Source organism: Trichomycterus rosablanca, chromosome 17 (assembly GCF_030014385.1).
Source record: "Trichomycterus rosablanca isolate fTriRos1 chromosome 17, fTriRos1.hap1, whole genome shotgun sequence".
NCBI lineage: Eukaryota > Metazoa > Chordata > Actinopteri > Siluriformes > Trichomycteridae > Trichomycterus > Trichomycterus rosablanca.
In genome coordinates this window covers 9,825,705-9,846,003 of record NC_086004.1, presented here as the reverse complement: position 1 = coordinate 9,846,003, position 20,299 = coordinate 9,825,705, and the positions used below count along the sequence as shown (strand labels likewise).

Sequence of the window (20,299 nt, the reverse complement as noted above, 5' to 3'; positions counted from 1 at the left end):
TGACAGAAACGGTAGTTACTCATTACACAAGATTCATCAGTTCACAAGGTTATATCGAACACAGTCATGGACAATTTAGTGTCTCCAATTCACCTCACTTACATGTCTTTGGACTGTGGGAGGAAACCGGAGCACCTGGAGGAAACCCACGTGGACAGGGGGAGAATATGCAAACTCCACACAGAAAAGATCCCGGACCGCCCCACCTGGGGATCGAATCCAGGACCTTCTTGCTGTGAGGTAACAGTGCTACCCACTTAGCCACCGTGCCGCCACAAGGAGACGTGTAGTAGAATGGAATACAATTTGGTGAAGTTAAAAGATGATTGAATTAAACAAACAACAAAGGGGAAAAAAAATATGTTACAATTAGTGCACATCACTTAATAACGATGATTTGAGCCAATTGTAGGTATTTAAGACTATCAACAGTAATCAACAGATTTCATACTTTTGTATATACAAAAATGGGAAGTATGTATATATTAATTATGAAAATTATTAAATTATGAAATCAGGGTGCATTACATTTTCGTTGACTGTTAGTCAAGGTTATTGAACTAGCACTACCAGAGTTCCCATAGAATTTTTTGTAAATAGCTGTGTATTCAACATTATTTGTGGTCATTTGTGATCACATCAAAAACACACTGTATTTTGTATATGTAAAAGACCTTGGACTTAAATGAAAAAAAAAATTATTTAATTCATTAATATTTGAGTGAAGGGTTTTATGTATTTAATTTTATGTGAAGTATGTACATTTGGGTCAGTTGTATCTTAGTGGGTAGAGCTTTGGGCTATGAACTGAAAGGTTGAGAGTTTGAATCCCAGCTCTGCCATGCAGCCACTGTTGGGACCTTGAGCAAAGCCCTTAACTCTCTCTGGTCCAGGGGCACCATACAATGGCTGACCCTGCGCTCTGACCTCAGCTTCCAAACAGGCTGGGATATGCAAAGAAAGAATTTTGATGTACTGTACACATGTGTATATGTATATGACTATAAAGGCATTCTATCTATTCTATCTATCTATAATATGTACATTTAGACTGAAAAGTGGTGTTTTTTTTACTGTATCATTACAGTAATAAATATCAAATTATAGAGAAATATAAACTGGACAAATAGTTAATGGAACTACTAATGTATCATAACAGATCTAGTTTATATTGATTCTAGTTTTTGTTTATTGAAAAGTTTGTATTTAATTTTTTGTCAGGTACATGTGTGTGTATTTTATTGTTAGACCAACAAGGTACTTGAAAAAAGGGGGCATATGGAAGTGAACCAGATATATATAAACTTTGCCAAAAGCTCTTGTATTACCACTGACAAAAAATAAGAGCAGTTTAAAGTACAAGCTAAAACAAAAGATACAGCAGGAAGTGTGAGGAAAAGTGGACTAATTTTTAGAAACTGAATTGCATATATATTTATTATATATTTACTTACTCTTGTGAGGATCCAGGCTGGCCCGTGGATATCATGCCCTGCCAAAGCTGAGGATTTAGATACGTTAATAGACGAAAAAGCAAAGCTTATCACATACAGTCTCTGCAGATCTGTGATATTCATCATATATACGAGTGTTAGCCCAACCTGGCACGTACTACACCTGGGTTAGTAATAAGTGGCCCGTTATCTGGACTATAGCAGCGGTTCGCTCATCAGATGTGGGCAGTGAATGTGAGTGTGTAATGGGATTGGGCTTTCTTACCCCAGCCGCTCCAGGGAAGGCCGGCCGCGGGATGCCTGGTAGGCCCAGCTTGTTGTGGATGGCTGTGGCAGAGACGATCTGTGCCGAGGACATAGATGCCATGCTCTGGAGGGCTTTGTCCTTCACGGTCTGATCCTTTATAAGGCATTTGGGATTAAAGAGAAGGCAAAAATTTCCAGGATATCAGCAATAAGCACATGCCGTTGTAAAAAAAAGAAGACAAAGATCAAGCAAGATGAACAGAGAGGATAAAATGTTCGCAGCCATGAAATTAATGACATAAATGTATATAAAATGTGTTTGTTCCATTGGTGGGCTTTTAGAAGGATGTCTATTGTAGATTGCACTTGCAATAATAAATAAAGAATAAAGCAGTCTAAGGTGCTAGCACATCAACGCGGCATGTTTGTACTTGTGAAATACAATCTCAGCAGAGCCACACCGACCTGGCTGGGCAACCACACAAACACAATTAGCCATGTTTTAGAGGTGGGTAGAGTCTCCTTCCACCAACTTCTGCATAAAGTGACAGAAGCTGTGGGGGAACCCAACACTGGCACGTGGTAAAGGGTATTTATTTATTTATTTATTAGTATTTTAATGTCATGTTTTACACACTTTGGTTACATTCATGAGAGGACAGGTAGTTACTCGTTACACAAGATTCATCAGTTCACAAGTTTAATGTCAAACACAGTCATGGACAATTTTGTATCTCCAATTCACTGTGGGAGGAAACAGGAGCTCCCGGAGGAAACCCACACAGACACTGGGGGCAGGTGATAAAAAGTGGCTGGCAACTGGCCACATGTTGGAGGGGACATGTGATGGTCTATGATGCTTCTCAGTCAGAACTGAGATAGCGCAAGTGGCAACGAGGTTACCATCAAGAATTGGAAATGTCTAATTCACCCAAGTGGGTTTAATTTATTTATTTTTTTATTTATGAGGATTTTAACATCATGTTTTACACACTTTGGTTACATTCATGACAGAAACAATTGTTACACTTTACAAGATTGATCAGTTCACAAGTTTAATGTCAAACACAGTCATGAACAATTTTGTATCTCCAATTCACCTCATGTGCATGTCTTTGGACTGTGGGAGAAAACCGGAGCTCCTGGAAGAAACCCCCACACAGACACAGGAAGAACGTGGCTGGACAGGACAGTGGGTTCAGACGCCTTGACCTAGTAAAAAACAAGAAGCCTGAGTCTGCCCTCTTCTAGAAAGCTGTTTACATGGGCCATGAGTCAATCAAAACAAATTTTCTTGGTGTTAATCAATTAAGAATAAGCCCACCTATTGAAAAATGGAAGAAATTCAGTATTGTTGGTAGTTTACATAAAAGTGGGCATCCAACGATGATCAAACCAAGGTTTAATATTTCTCCTTAATGTTGGTACATGATTATTAAATGTGTTTGACCAAACTCTCAAAGAAGAACTGCCTGTGTGTCAGTTTTGTTCATCTCATATTATAATATTATTAAAACTGTATTAACCACTACAGTAAACTCACTACCGGAATGTAACATCTTTTCTGAGTAAAATTTCTTAAAGTTAAAGGTAAGCAATAATTACATTCTTTCCTTTCTCCGTGTTACATTCACCGTCCGCAGCAACCATCAAGGCTGCTGAACGAAGTCAACAATACAAGGTTAATGGTGAATGCAAGCGTGGAGGACACTGTGGTTAAGAGTCTTTCTGCTTTTGTGTATCGACTCATTAACCCAGCCTTTAATCTTCCAGACGAGGCTAAGGGCTAACTCTGCATGCATATATTCAGTTTTACCTTCGGTTCGTAGCGACTTATAATTTTCATACACCTCATTTAAGCAAAGGTTAATTAACGAGCGACAAGAGAAACACGTCAACCTGCGAGAACGCAAATGCTACAATAGACATCCTTCCTTTCACCGCACATGGTCTTCACACGCATCATTCCTAGCGAAGCACAAAGAGCTAGCGGATAATGCGACGGAACTGTATGCTAGCGCTCCAGCAGCCACGTTTTTGATTAGCGGTGAGCAGGAGCTGGTGAACATGCTGGCAGAGATTGTGCGTATTTGTCCGGCAGGCTGGTGAGAAAGCTCAATGCTAACAGAGTGAAGAGGCCTTAAGAGGAAACGGGAGGACAAAAGCAAGTGCGTTCGGAAATAAAGTACTTACCATGCTCGTCACCTAAACGGAAACAAACAAGGCTGTACTGTAATTTTACACGTCATACTTTTCATAATGGCACATTCAACAGTAACATACGACCCTCAGTTTACCCATTGATTCAAACTCTCAGTACACAGTGCATTAGGATCCAAAGGTCTGAATCTATACTACTAAATCCACAACAATGCAGTGTCTTTATACTTAATTAAAAATACATTAATAATTATTTAGTAATGGTGGCATGTGCGCATGTTTCAACACCACAATACACTGATCAGCCATAACATTAAAACCACCTCCTTGTTTCTACACTCACTGTCCATTTTATCACCTCCACTTACCATATAGAAGCACTTTGTAGTTCTACAATTACTGACTGTAGTCCATCTGTTTCTCTACATACTTTAGTAGCCTGCTTTCACCCTGTTCTTCAATGGTCAGGACCACCACAGGGCCAGCACAGAGCAGGTATTATTTAGGTGGTGGATCATTCTCAGCACTGCAGTGACACTGACATGGTGGTGGTGGTGGTTAGTGTGTGTTGTGCTGGTATGAGTGGATCAGACACAGCAGCGCTGCTGGAGTTTTTAATACTGTCCACTCACTGTCCACTCCATTATACACTCCTACCTAGTTGGTCCACCTTGTAGATGTAAAGTCAGAGATGATCGCTCATCTATTGCTGCTGTTTGTGGTCACAGGACGCTGCCCATAGGGCGCTGTTGGCTGGATATTTTTGGATGGTGGACTGTTCTCAGTCCAGCAGTGACAGAGAGGTGTTTAAAAACTCCATCAGCGATGCTGTGTCTGATTCACTCATACCAGCACAACACACACTAACACACCACCACCATGTCATTGTCACTGCAGTGCTGAGAATGATCCACCACCCAAATAATACCTACTCTGTGGTGGTCCTGGGAGAGTCCTGACCGTTGAAGAACAGAATGAAAGGGGGCTAACAAAGCATGCAGAAAAACAGATGGACTTCAATCAGTAATTGTAGAACTACAAAGTGCTTCTATATGGTAAGTGAAGCTGATAAAATGGACAGTGAGGAGGTGGTTTTAATGTTATGGCTGATCGGTGTAAGTCAGTGCTTAGTAGAACCTCCTTTGGCAGATATTACAGCTTGTAAATGATTTTTGTAGCCAGTTAGGAGCTGGGAGATTTTTCAGCCACCCTCCTTTGCAGAAGGCTTCTAGTTCTGAGACAAGTCAAGTAACTGTAAGGATTATTCCACGCATTGTCCTGTTCATTTTTACAGTACTTCTGGTGGCTGTTTATGCTGGGAAAGTGGATGAAGATTCCTTTTACAAAAACAAATCTGTTAAATTAGGTGTTACAAAATCTTTGTAAATTATTTTTTATTTAATTTTTATGTTTTACTAGTGTATTATCCTGATCAGGGTCACTAGGCGTATTACAGTATCACAGGCATCACAGGGCCTCGGCCATACCCCCTTCCTTCAGACACAGCAAATCATGTCTGTATGTACACACCCGACTGGCCAATAGCTCCACTGGGGATTTGAACCCTAAATACCAGCAGTAGTGGTCTAGCATAACTTACCACTGTGCCACCCGCATACATATAATTATTCTTGCTGTTGTTGTTGTTACTATATAAAAGCTTTATACATTTTATTAAATAAATTTTTTTAATTTATTTATTTCATTAAAACCTTTTTTTTATAATAATGTTTTAATAAAACATATTTTCTGAATATTTAATACTATTGAATAATTATTTATTTAATATTAATATTATATTATTTATTTTATATTATATTTATTATTATATTATTATTATTAAACTTATTTCAGACATAACTTTAAGCAATTTTGCATAATTAATAATTATTTTAAAAACACATTACTGTTAGCGGAGCCTTTCGGTCAACCCTAGACATTTGGACCCTGTAACAGATTTTAGATCGGTGGTGCCATTTCAATTAAATCAGGTTTAATATTAGAGATCAGACTCCAAGTCAGCAGTCACCACAGAAAGAATCTTAAAGAGAGATTTGCAGCTGATAACATAAAGGCTGTAGATCATTGTGACCACCTTTCATTAGTTGCTAGCCTATCAGAGAGAGCCACTGTGTAATGACAGTCATTTCACTCAACATGTCTCAGATAAGGGGATGCCGGGCCGGTTTTCTCTAATGCTTAGCCGCAAATGGTGGGAGCCAGGGCGAATTCTTCCCTGCTCCTGAGTTCTAATTTGCTTTAGATGAGAGGAGACAGAAAGCAACACAAAGGCAGGCTGCTTCTACTCGGCAGTCGCCACTGGCACTGAAAGATCAGCCATTTACAACGGAAACCCACACACATACATACAGGACACAAATGAGGGGTCATTAATCCACCCGAGTAAACTAGAACCTGTGGAAAAGTGTGCCAGTCACAAGAGGAGAAAGTACAGTGGGTGGGAGTGTGAGAGAGCGAAGTCAGACTAACTCCAAGGTCACACACAGTTATAGATGACTCTTACAGAAATGTCTTTAATAACAGGTCAATTTATTATCAGATTATACCTCCCACAAAAGCTTTTTTTCTACCAGAGGCAGCTTTTGTGGGCTGGCTGAATCACAGAAAAAAGAGGGACGAAACGGAAGGGGAGGCAGTACGGGGGGATTTCAGTAGTTTCATTAATGCAGTATGAGGTAAGCATTTGACAGCCAGTGGGGTTACAGAAAAGAGGACAAAGCGAGAGAGGGGGGCGAACCCCACAGAAAGTTTGTGAGTAGCTGCTCTAATGGCCCCTCTTTAGGCCACGTCATTCCGCTGAGACTTGGATGGGATGACTTCATTAAAATGAGGAAAAAAAACAGAGGCCATTCTGAGTTAAAGAAGGCCTTTAGGTCTTAGGTCGTGCCCACCAGCATGATGTTAAGCTTTTAAGCAAAGGCCACAAAACAGATGACTGTCTGACCTCTGACCAACCAGCCAGCCAAAGCACCTTGCCAGCATGCCACCAAACTTCAACACAAACCCTCAGAACATTACAGCGAACATCACACAGACACACCAAAACATGCAATCAATATACAGCCATGCAACCTGTAATGCAGTCAAAGCAATGATGCAGTTATTATGATAGATAGATAGATAGATAGATAGATAGATAGATAGATAGATAGATAGATAAGATAGATAAGATAGATAAGATAGATAAGATAGATAGATAGATAGATAGATAGATAGATAGATAGATAGATAGATAGATAGATAGATAGATAGATAGAGATACAGGGGTTGGACAATGAAACTGAAACACCTGTCATTTTAGTGTGGGAGGTTTCATGGCTAAATTGGACCAGTCTGGTGGCCAATCTTCATTAATTGCACATTGCACCAGTAAGAGCAGAGTATGAAGGTTCAATTAGCAGGGTAAGAGCACAGTTTTGCTCAAAATATTGCAATGCACACAACATTATGGGTGACATACCAGAGTTCAAAAGAGGACAAATTGTTGGTGCACGTCTTGCTGGCGCATCTGTGACCAAGACAGCAAGTCTTTGTGATGTATCAAGAGCCACGGTATCCAGGGTAATGTCAGCATACCACCAAGAAGGACAAACCACATCCAACAGGATTAACTATGGACGCAAGAGGAAGCTGTCTGAAAGGGATGTTCGGGTGCTAACCCGGATTGTATCCAAAAAACATAAAACCACGGCTGCCCAAATCACGGCAGAATTAAATGTGCACCTCAACTCTCCTGTTTCCACCAGAACTGTCCGTCGGGAGCTCCACAGGGTCAATATACACGGCCGGGCTGCTATAGCCAAACCTTTGGTCACTCGTGCCAATGCCAAACGTCGGTTTCAATGGTGCAAGGAGCGCAAATCTTGGGCTGTGGACAATGTGAAACATGTATTGTTCTCTGATGAGTCCACCTTTACTGTTTTCCCCACATCCGGGAGAGTTACGGTGTGGAGAAGCCCCAAAGAAGCATACCACCCAGACTGTTGCATGCCCAGAGTGAAGCATGGGAGTGGATCAGTGATGGTTTGGGCTGCCATATCATGGCATTCCCTTGGCCCAATACTTGTGCTAGATGGGCGCGTCACTGCCAAGGACTACCGAACCATTCTGGAGGACCATGTGCATCCAATGGTTCAAACATTGTATCCTGAAGGCGGTGCCGTGTATCAGGATGACAATGCACCAATACACACAGCAAGACTGGTGAAAGATTGGTTTGATGAACATGAAAGTGAAGTTGAACATCTCCCATGGCCTGCACAGTCACCAGATCTAAATATTATTGAGCCACTTTGGGGTGTTTTGGAGAAGCGAGTCAGGAAACGTTTTCCTCCACCAGCATCACGTAGTGACCTGGCCACTATCCTGCAAGAAGAATGGCTTAAAATCCCTCTGACCACTGTGCAGGACTTGTATATGTCATTTCCAAGACGAATTGACGCTGTATTGGCCGCAAAAGGAGGCCCTACACCATACTAATAAATTATTGTGGTCTAAAACCAGGTGTTTTAGTTTCATTGTCCAACCCCTGTATGTAGATAGATAGATAGATAGATAGATAGATAGATAGATAGATAGATAGATAGATAGATAGATAGATAGATAGATAGATAGATAGATAGATAGATAGATAGATAGATAGATAGATAGATAGATACTTTATTTATCCCGAAGGAAATTATTGAATGCATTATTGTATGTAAAACAATGTGCAATTACCACGTAGTATTAGTAACAATTCTCTCAACAGACTTTCCTGTTATCATGGGAGTTCAGTGAAATATTCATACATCATATTTACATAACAGACGTCTAAGGTCAGATTTGAGGGTAGTAGGGATGTAACGATACACTCTACCCACGATACGATGCGATTCACGATACTGGGTTCACGATACAATTTTTTTCTGATTTTATTTTTTAACTAAAATTGAAGACAAATGATGACAAAGTTTCCTTTTATTATTTCCTTTTATTATTAATAAAATACTGCCCTTTTATTTCTGAGGTAGGTACAAACTATGCAAAACAATTTTGAATTAAGTCCAATTTGGCAGAAAAATCCCAAATTTGGCAACCAGGCATATAGCGCCAGTGATGTCATTAAGGCGAGGTGTATAGCACCAGTGCCCTCTGCTGTTAAAAGTGAATATCGATTCATTTTACATGGAATCGATTTGAATCGTGGAATTTTTTAATCGGTTATTAACTGTATTGTGGTGAATCGTTACATCCCTAGAGGGTAGTGAAGAAAGTTTCATGCAAATTATGTATTCTTGTAAACTCCAGGTCTTTATTCATTTATTTGGGTTTTAATGTCGTATTTAACACATTTGTGTGTCATTTCATGGCATAGTCTGTATTATGATTCAGTCTGTTTATTATATCTTGTCTTTTTTGGGTCAATCAAAGTGTTGAAAAAGGCATCCTTGAGTGTGAAGTATCGAAAATGCAAATAAAATAAACACACAGTGTTCGTTACATTTACTTTGATTTTTATTTGATTGCAGACAGTTTGAACACGAGATATTTCATGCTATGTCAACTTTATGCTCATTTATTAATATACCTCCATTCCTGCATTTCAGGCCTGCAACATATTCCAAAAAAAGTCGGGATGGGGGCAATTTAGGGCTAGTAATGAGGTGAAAAACTAAATAATGATGTGATTTCAAACAGGTGATGTCAACAGGTGATTGTAATTATGGTTTGGTACAAAAGCAGCATCCAGGAAAGGCTGAGTCTTTGATGAGCAAAGATGATCAGAGGATCTCCAGTTTATCAACAAATGTGTGAGAAAATTATTGAAATGTTTAAAAACAATGAACCTCAAAGAAAGATTGGAAGGGATTTGCATAGTTCACCCTCTACAATGCTTTCAAGTGTAGTGAAAAGGAATGGCAACATTACAAAATGGTAAATGCTTTACTGTCCCAACTGTCCCAACATTTTCTGATTTGGGGTTGTATGAAAATATTATACCACATGGTGTCAACTGTCAAAATCAGTTGTTTTCCTACATCATGTCAAAGTGCTTCAATTTTCCTATGATAATTTTGACGTACATGCTTATACATTTTCTTTCCCTTTTCCCCCCATCATGTTTATTATTAGGCTACATTAATGACATAAGTATTCACTTAAAAATCAAATCAAAGTTTCAAGTGACAATCAGGGAATTAGCAGTTGATGTCCATGTGATTAATCAGTTGTCTATTACCTTCTTACTAGCGTTGTCCGTTCTCAGAACAAAGAAACGATCATTCATTTCCATGGAAAGCTTTTTGAAGTGGTTGGATGGAACTTGTGAAGGTACCGTATTAATTCAAGTCATTTTTAAGAGATTAAGCAACTGCCTAGTTTTGTTCAAGCACATTTCGTCTTATTTTTTAGTATAAGAAAAGGTGTCAGAAATGATTATATGTGGTAATTGCACATACTTTACATAAGCAATACAGAAATGATGATCTGAAAAATACAGACAGACAGAAAGAAAGACAGAGAAATAAAGAAGATATTATTTAAAATATCATCTGCTTTGAAGCTGCTCCTACTTTAGCTGATTTGAGTTCAGACATTTAATTACATTTGGTTTGTGAAGAATAGTTCCCCTCATTGTTAGTGAAATGGATACCAGTACAGGCTCAGTACGAAATCTTTCACTTGTCACATTAATGCTGTACAGGATTTTTTTTTCCACCCACGTTTTTGATGCCCCGCTCTGTTCTCATGAAAGCTTTATGAGTTACTAATAAAGGCCATCTAACTATACTCGAACAGCAAAGAGGTCCCCTGGGTTAGTTAGCTTCAAAGCAGATGCACTTAGTGGTCAATGAAGGCAGAGCAGCATAAACAGTCATAAAACAGAGACACTAACCACCGGACGGCCGCAGCGTAAGTGAGAATGAGCGTGAGTGAAAAAGCTAAACGGGGTCAGGCGTTGTGTGGATGGGGTGAATTATGCATGATCAACACACACGTGCAGGGGTCATGGGTGTGATGGAACCAGGGCAACAAGGCGTTAGCCCCTTAAAGAAAGAGAAGGAGTTGCATTGGCACGGCAACCACAGAGCCAAAAGCAGGAAAGCGCATACCTTTAGCTTGGAATGAAACTCGCGAGATTTCCGCCGGGCAAGAACCTGAATGTGACTAGACACCTGCGGGGTCGGGGAGGGGAGGAAAGACAAAGGAACACAGCCTGTAACCATAGTGATCAAAAGCCCCCTACCCCCTTGACGGGGGGCAGAGTTAGACCTACCTTGAATGCGGCTTGGATTTCACGAACTCTCTTTCTTGCTAAGACCTGTATGTGACTAGACACCTCCATTTTGAAGAAGACAAGAGGCAAAAACAAAAGATACACAAAGTAATTATGGTTTTTCCTTTCGACGGAAAAAGAAATTAGCAGCAGCTTTTAGCAGAGCTTACTAGGAAAGAGAAGCGTGGCCCAAGCTCAAAGCCACCGGCCGCACCGGCTCGTCCTCGGCTCTTAAGTGAGTTGATTAAGAAGTATGCAGGCTCCTTAAGCACATTAAGAAACAGCAGATGTGCTCAGCCGCATGCAGAATGACAATTGCTACGTCTGGGAGCCTTCAGGGACAGACAGCGTTTGGGACTCTGGAAAAAAATTGGCTAAATGTTGTGTCATTGTGATTGTGAAGGTTGAGTTCCTAGGCCTTGTGAGGCTAGAGGAATAATGGCCATAATAATGGCCAACAGTTTCAACACTCCAACTTGGCAAAGTTAGATTTGTGAATATCTGTAAATAGGAGGTGCACCTTTGAACTCCAGGATTACTGATTATGGTTGATCATGCTTAATTATGATTGGTCAATATGCTCTAGTATGACTTGTTTGGCAAGTACCATTTATTTATTCAGATATTTTATGTTGTGCTTACACAGTGATTATATTAAGTAATTCTCATCTGTCAGTCTATAGTCCTTTTAAAATGTTGTTCTTACAGTGGGGCCAAAAAGTATTTAGTCAGCCACTGATTGTGCAAGTTCTCCTACTTAGAAAGATGAGAGAGGTCTGTAATTTTAATCATAGGTACACTTCAACTATGAGAGACAAAATGAGAAAAAAAAAATCCAGGAAATCACATTGTAGGATTTTTAAAGAATTTATTTGTAAATTATGGTGGAAAATAAGTATTTGGTCAATAACAAAAGTTCAACTCAATACTTTGTAACATAACCTTTGTTGGCAATGACAGAGGTCAAACGTTTCCTGTAAGTCTTCACCAGGTTTGCACACACTGTAGCTGGTATTTTGGCCCATTCCTCCATGCAGATCTCCTCTAGAGCAGTGATGTTTTGGGGCTGTCGCTGGGCAACACGGACTCCACAAATTTTCTATGGGGTTGAGGTCTGGAGGCTAGGCCACTCCAGGACCTTGAAATGCTTTTTACGGAGCCACTCCTTCGTTGCCCGAGCGGTGTGTTTGGTATCATTGTCATGCTGGAAGACCCAGCCATGTTCCATCTTCAATGCTCTCACTGATGGAAGGAGGTTTTGGCTTAAAATCTCACGATACATGGCCCAGTTCATTCTTCCCTTAACACGGATCAGTCGTCCTGTCCCCGTTGCAGAAAAACAGCCCCAAAGCATGATGTTTCCACCCCCATGCTTCACAGTAGGTATGGTGTTCTTGGATTTTTCTTCTTCCTCCAAACACTACGAGTTGAGTTTTTACCAAAAAGTTCCATTTTGGTTTCATCTGACCACATGATATTCTCCCAATCCTCTTCTGGATCATCCATATGCTCTCTGGCAAACTTCAGATGGGCCTGGACATGTACTGGCTTGAGCAGGGGGACACGCCTGGTACTGCAGGATTTGAGTCCCTCTCGGCGTAGTGAGTTACTGATGGTAGCCTTTGTTACTTTGGTCCCAGCTCTCTGCAGGTCATTCATCAGGTCCCTCCGTGTAGTTCTGGGATTTTTGCTCACCGTTCTCATGATCATTTTGACCCCAAGGGATGAGATCTTGACCCCAAGGGAGATTATCAATGGTCTTGTATGTCTTCCATTTTCTTACAATTGCTCCTACAGTTGATTTATTCACACCAACCTGCTATTGTAGATTCACTCTTCCCAGCCTGGTGCAGGTCTACAATTTTCTTCCCGGTGTCCTTCGACAGCTCCTTGGTCTTGGCCATGGTTGAGTTTGGAGTCTGACTGTTTGAGGCTGTGGACAGGTGTCTTTTATACAGATAACAAGGTCAAACAGGTGCCATTAATACAGGTAACGAGTGGAGGACAGAAGAGCTTCTTAAAGAAGAAGTTACAGGTCTGTGAGAGCCAGAAATCTTGCTTGTTTGTTATTGACCAAATACTTATTTTCCACCATAATTTACAAATAAATTCTTTAAAAATCCTACAATGTGATTTCCTGGATTTTTTTTTCTCATTGTGTCTCTCATAGTTGAAGTGTACCTATGATGAAAATTACAGACCTCTCTCATCTTTCTAATTAGGAGAACTTGCACAATCAGTGGCTGACTAAATACTTTTTGACCCCACTGTATATGTTCATCTTTAGATGCGCTCTTTGACACTAATTTTCTTTCAAAAACTTGAGGATTGCTAGGTATTGCTATAGATCAGGGGTGTCAAAATCATTTTCACCGAGGGCCACATGTGCATTATGGTGGTCCTCAAAGGGCAGAATGCTGTGATTGCAGTCTGACATACCGGTTTCTACTCTTAAAGCACAAACTTGTATTCACTTTCCCATCTTTCATTAAATTCTCTTCCTTCTGCTTCAATTTTCTCTTCTTGTACATTTTGGGATTATTTGTAAATATTTCTCAACATCACTTGTTGGAAAACCGCCTCAGTTAAATGCTAATGTGGACACACTGCCACCTTGTGGTGGGATGCGGTCACTTTGCAGGTCACAAAATCGGTATGCATTGTTGGAGATGCAGTTTATGTACGATTTTACAGTGTATTTTAAGACAATCATGCATCAATCATACAATCATACATCTTTTAAGCTTTCGGTGCATGTGTACCAGTTCAAAGTACGGCCACAACACTGATGTTATGCCAAATTATGCACCCTGCCTACACAAGCATCTCCTTTCTGGTGAGCAGGTTTTAATTCTTAGTGGAGCTGACTTAATCAAAGCAAGGAAACTATTTAGCATTTTTATTTCTATTTATTTCTGTGCTTGTGCACAGTATTGATTTTTAGGTCGTAAAACAAAACAGCTCCTTGAACAAAACAGAGCAGCAAAGTGCCAAATCCATTTATTGCATGACACTTAAGGTAGTGCAGCGACAAGGTAATTGGCGCCACTTCCTCCACAGGAAAGCTACGGCACAGCCAGTGCCAAGCCGTTTAGCAGTTTAGCACTTAAAGGAGCCTAACTGAACACCGGGCTGCACAGGCTTAAACATGTAAAAGTCACATTTAATTACATTTGATCGATAGACAAACTCATGTTTAATGACCGAGATCAATTTACAGTGTATCTTTCGGGGTTATTTAAGTGCGATGTGTGTTTGTTGTTGTTTTGTCTTATGTGTGAGTGGCCATAGGCACAGGTCAGCACCATGCAGCTGAAAAAAATACAAGTCTCCACATAGTGATGTACTTTCAGGGTCACAGTCCATTTGTTCCTAGCCGAGCCATGCTGCAAAGCTCCATGCTCCCGTGTATGTTTAGAAAATGTGTTTAAAATTACATAAAACACTGCCTGTGTCCAAAACTAAGGATATGAAAAGGTTTTTGATTGTGTTGGTTTAGCACTATAATGTTCTATTCCATAATCCTTTATGCAGAAGCTCAGGCATCAGCAGCGCTGAATACAAACGGCCTTCCTGTGTAATGTTCATGCAGCATTGATCTTACCTGCTTCCTCGTCCTCGTCTTCCCAGTGCGCAGTTTAATGTATCTGGCAATCAGCTCATTCCGACCTGAAAGAAGAAAAAAAAAGAAAAAAAGAAAAGGTTTTATTCAGCTGTGTATGAATGCAGCCTGAAAATGCAGATACATTTGCGCGCACGTATATTCTTATCTTCATTATAATCAGCGCATGGACAGTGCAGACCTGCTTTCTTTCCAACAAACAAACAAACGTGATTTATTTCAATGCAAACAAACACGGTATTACCATGAGAAAACTGTCTAACTCTATAGGCTTTCAAATTAATCTAATTTAATCCCAATTTCTTCAAAGCCTCACACCGTGAAAGGAAACAGAACCTGACATTCATACTGTTACAGCTCATAATGGTGCAGGAACTATGTCCATTTAACAGAGCGCCGTTCTCGCTAAATTCTAATTAAAGCATGGCTTTGTAGTGATTTCCAATTAATGGCAGCTCTAAACATTCTTTTGCCCTCGACGCACCCCTAATTGCTCATGTAAGGCGGAATGACCCCTGCTTAGCCTTTTCATATGTTAATAATATACCGCCACCTCAAAACTATTACGCAAATTATAGGTACGGAGCCGCTCTAATTATGTGTCCAGCTGTATCCGAAGGTTGCCATAGAACTGTTGTTTTCAATTTGAAATCTGGGCCATCGCAAAGATAACAAGCTTTTAAACAGGCGGCGCTAAAGTCGGAGCACAATTTTAGGGCTCTGGATTCACAATTTACTTTGGAACGACATTAAACTGCAATTTAAGGCCATGTTGTAATTAGTAGAGAGAAAAGAAAAGAAACAGAAGAGGATATGTAGAAATGATGAGTGACCGTCAGCTAAACAGCACTGATTCAAGGCAGCAAGTTGGTCTGGATTGAATTTAGCCTGAAAGTGCTGTGTGTACGTTAGTGAATAAAGTAGGCGTAATGCATTTCCGTTAAAATGGAATACACAGATGCAATTGGAACTATCTGAAGAGCTAGATTTTGCTTGCTTCTTTGCTTTTGAGAATAAAGTCCTCCTTGTTTCTACACTTACTGTCCATTTTATCAACTCCACTTACCATATAGAAGCACTTTGTAGTTCTACAATTACTGACTGTAGTCCATCTATATCTCTACATACATTTTTAGCCTGCTTCACCCTGTTCTTTAATGGTCAGGACCCTCACAGGACCACCACTGACCAGGTATTATTTAGGTGGTGGATCATTCTCAGCACTGCAGTGACACTGACATGGTGGTGGTGTGTTAGTGTGTGTTGTGCTGGTATGAGTGGACCAGACACAGCAGTGCTGCTGGAGTTTTTAAATACCGTGTCCACTCACTTTCCACTCTATTAGACACTCCTACCTAGTTGGTCCACCTTGTAGATGTAAAGTCAGAGACGATCACTCATCTATTGCTGCTGTTTGAGTTGGTCATCTTCTAGACCTTCATCAGTGGTCACAGGACGCTGCCTACGAGGCGCTGTTGGATGGATATATTTTTGATTGGTGGACTATTCTCATTCCAGCAGTGACAGTGAGGCGTTTAAAAACTCCAGCTCCACTCATACCAGCACAACACACACTAACACACCACCACCATGTCAGTGTCACTGCAGTGCTGAGAATGATCCATCACCCAAATAATACCTGCTCTGTAGGGGTCCTGACCATTGAAGAACAGCATGAAAGGGGGCTAAAAAAGCATGCAGAGAAACAGATGGACTACAGTCAGTAATTGTAGAACTACAAAGTGCTTCTATATGGTAAGTGGAGCTGATAAAATATATATAATATAATAAATATATATATATATATACTTGTATATATACTTGGTTATTTCAAATGAGGGCACACGTAAGCTAGCTGCAGTCCATGCCTGCTGTGTGCCGAGTGAGGCTGCCGCATTCAGGTGGGCTAGATGAAAGCCAGCGGGGCCGGGTAATGCCTCTTGAGTTTGTGCCATTACACACACCTGCCATGTGAAAAAGGAACTTGATCTGTGTCTGTCCTAAGCCAGTTCAGTAAAGAACACGTGCACAGAGAGCACCTTTTCATCTTTTCACCAGGACGGATTTAGCACTTACGACAGTCCTGTTATAATTATTACATCACACAATGGCTAATAGCTATTTAAGGAATGATATTTTAGGCATATGACATATTTGCTTTGATTACATTACATTGTTTTAAATCAGGTGCATCCATTTAATTTGATTTAGCAAGAACAAGGTTTTGACCAGTACACCTTCAGTTCTTGGGTACAGGCCTACTTACAGCTAGACTCTTCGGTTAATAAACAATCTTTGATTGGTGGGACATGCCTTATATGGGCATGAAAGGCATAATTATTAATATATATATTTATTAGTTAGGATTTTAACATCATGTTTTACACACTTTGGTTACATTCATGACAGGACAGGTAATTACTGGTTACACAAGATTCATCAGTTCAAGTTTAATGTCAAACACAAACATGGACAATTTTGTATTTCCAATTCACCTCATTTGCATGTCTTTGGACTGTAAGAGGAAACCGAAGCTCCCGGAGGAAACCCACATAGACACGAAAAGGAGAACATGCAAACTCCACACAGAAAGGAATATAAAATAAATAACATATTCGATTATCTGCTTTTGACTTTGTCATATGGCCTACATACATGCATAATTCGACAATTTGACAACTCCACACCAAAATTGGTGGCCTGCACAGAGCAGTGACCTAACCCCACTAAACACATTTGGGATTAATTGGAACAACGACTGCAAACCAGACCTTCTCTTCATTATACAAAATGGGCACACATGTACATAGACACTCTCCACAAAACTTATGAATAAAAAAGCCGTCCTTAGAAATGCAGTATGTCAGTGGCGTAACTGCAGGGGGGCCCCTCCACAACATGAACTCAACCACCCACCTCACTGCCCCCCCCCCCCCCCCCCCCCCCCCATTGGCTGCACGTATTGTGCATGTATTATGGCAAGCCAAACAGGAAATATATAGCAAACACTGATATATATGGAATAAAACAGATATATACTATATATATAGAGACATTTGTTGAGGGGGCCCAAAATTTCTTTTTGCACTGGGGCCCATGAGCTCCTAATTACACCACTGCAATATGTTATAGCTGCAAATGGGTTGGAGGTTGGGAGTTAACTCCATACAAATACCAAGGGACCAATGGTTTAGGAACAGGATGTCCAAAAAAGCTCATGATCAGGTGTGCACACCCCTTTTTCCATAAATTTTGGGATCTGTACAGTATAATCACAGGCACATTAAGTCTGTTGAAGATCATCCATCAGTCAAGGCCCCAAGCAAAAAAAACATGCTACTTAAGCAAGGCCGCACCCGACAGGTGTGCACTGCTACCTGGCCTCAGGCGTGTAAAGCATGTGTGGGTGTACAAGATGAACCAATTCGTGGGAGGCATCATTTTTTGTGAAGGCTGTACCAACAGTCACATGACCCAAGGACAAATAAACAGCATCTGGAAGATTTGCAGTTCCAGCTCGGCACCCCAGCATGCCTGCACTGTAATCTCTCCCAGATGAAGCCGGGGCCCTCGCCACTTTCAATAATTCAAACGCTGTGTACACATAACATGACAATAAGGCTATTCATGCAGACGCCCTATTTCCAGATCAAAGCTCACAATCGGCCAGCTGTAAGCATGCTCACTGCTGAATAATTCATTCTTTTCACCGGCTCGAAGAGGAAAAAAAAAGCCACCCCACTCAGCAGGACCAAGCCAGCGTGCTTTCTCTCCTGTGTTCGCAGTGCAAAACAACACTGGCACAAAAAAGTGCATGGAAAATGAGGCAAGCCACATTCAAGGACTCCAAATCCTGGCCGCACTTCCCCTATGAACTTTATGAGGACTAATTTTGCGTGTCATAAACTAATCAGGACTAGTGTTTTATGTAAGAGGGGAAAAAACTAAGCCTCTACGGAAAGCCCAACAATTGTGAAGTCGCCTTACTTTACAGAGAATTTTTTTTTTTATTATGTAAGTTTTAGGGGGACTTTTTAATCTCATTACTGTAGTCTATATAAAAGCTGACTGCTTAACTCCCAACTTGACTAATTGTTCATGCAATATTTGGTAGAATCTGGTGTTAAAAATCTATTAAGGATTTAAGGTCTTAATCAACAAACAAGAAACTAAGGCTGTCTGGATCAGAAAACACAAATATAGTTACGTTTTAATGGGATTACTAATTTTTGGGGGCAGACATTGTGATATTAAAGTCCGTATTACTTCCACATGTACAGCTTACAACTCCACCGCAGTTATTATTACAGGCTCTCTATGTACTTGGCAGAGGAACAGAGATGTAACCGCTACACCCCTGTATTACACTTTGTGAGCTCTGACTATATTACCATCAATAAACGACAGTTTGCCTCCAGTCAGGATGGAAGATGAATAAGCCTCTCTAAATGGCCCCTTGGTGTGAGTGGGTGAGTGAGTTCATGTTAAATGTTTGGTACGTTGAAATGGATCGTCACGCTTTCCTGGATGTGATCTAACTTGCACTTAGTGTTTCTAATTGGTGGTTGACCCACCTCCAGCCTGACCAGGACCAGAGGTCAGTGAAAATATACAGCCATCAGCCATAACATTAAAACCACCTCCTTGATTCTACACTCACTGTCCATTTTATCAGTTCTACTTACCATATAGAAGCACTTTGTAGTTCTATAATTACTGACTGTAGTCCATCTGTTTCTCTACATACCTTTTTAACCTGCTCGCCCTATTCTTTAATGGTCAGGACCCCCACAAGACCACCACAGAGCAGGTATTATTTAGGTGGTGGATCATTCTCAACACTGCAGTGACAATGACATGGTGGTGGTGTGTTAGTGTGTTTTGTGCTGGTATGAGTGGATCAGACACAGCAGCGCTGCTGGAGTTTTTAAATACCGTGTCCACTCACTGTCCACTCTAGTAGACACTCCTACCTAGTTGGTCCACCTTGTAGATGTAAAGTCAGAGACGATCGCTCATCTATTGCTGCAGTTTGAGTTGGTCATATTCTAGACCTTCATCAGTGGTCACAGGACGCTGCCCAAGGGGCACTGATGGCTGGATATTTTTGGTTGGTAGACTCCATCAGCATTCCATCAGTGTCTTATTTACTCATACCAGCACAACACACACTAACACGCCACCACCATGTCAGTGTCACTGCAGTGCTGAGAATGATCCACCACACAAATAATACCTACTCTCTAGTGGTCCTGTGGGGGGCCTGACCATTGAAGAACAGGGTGAAAGCAGGCTAAAAAAGTATGTAGAGAAACAGATGGACAACAGTCAGTAACTGTAGAACTATACAAAGTGCTTCTATATGGTAAGTGGAGCTGATAAAATGGACAGTGAGTGTATAAACAAGGAGGTGGCCATAATGTTATGCCTGATCAGTGTATAAATAAATGCATGTTATTCACTAATGTATTACTGTCTTAGCTTTTCTTATGTTTTCCCTGGTAACAGTCAAGGTGGGTCAACACAACGCAACACAAG

General features: G+C 40.6%; 1 protein-coding gene across 3 annotated transcripts in view; it reads right to left on the bottom strand.

The window, feature by feature from the left end:
- tead1b (TEA domain family member 1b) overlaps positions 1-20,299 on the bottom strand; it is a 79,742-nt gene that overhangs the window by 15,384 nt on the left and 44,059 nt on the right. Inside the window, exons 2-7 of one of the 3 annotated variants that reach the window (XM_063012531.1) lie at positions 14,744-14,808; positions 11,140-11,202; positions 10,976-11,038; positions 3,894-3,905; positions 1,720-1,854; positions 1,455-1,501 (exon numbers count right to left, since the gene is read on the bottom strand). In XM_063012531.1, coding sequence (XP_062868601.1) covers positions 1,455-1,501; positions 1,720-1,854; positions 3,894-3,905; positions 10,976-11,038; positions 11,140-11,202; positions 14,744-14,808 — 385 coding nt within the window. The remainder of the gene's footprint in view (positions 1-1,454; positions 1,502-1,719; positions 1,855-3,893; positions 3,906-10,975; positions 11,039-11,139; positions 11,203-14,743; positions 14,809-20,299) is intronic. The other 2 variants (XM_063012529.1, XM_063012530.1) reach the window with 2 other exon arrangements.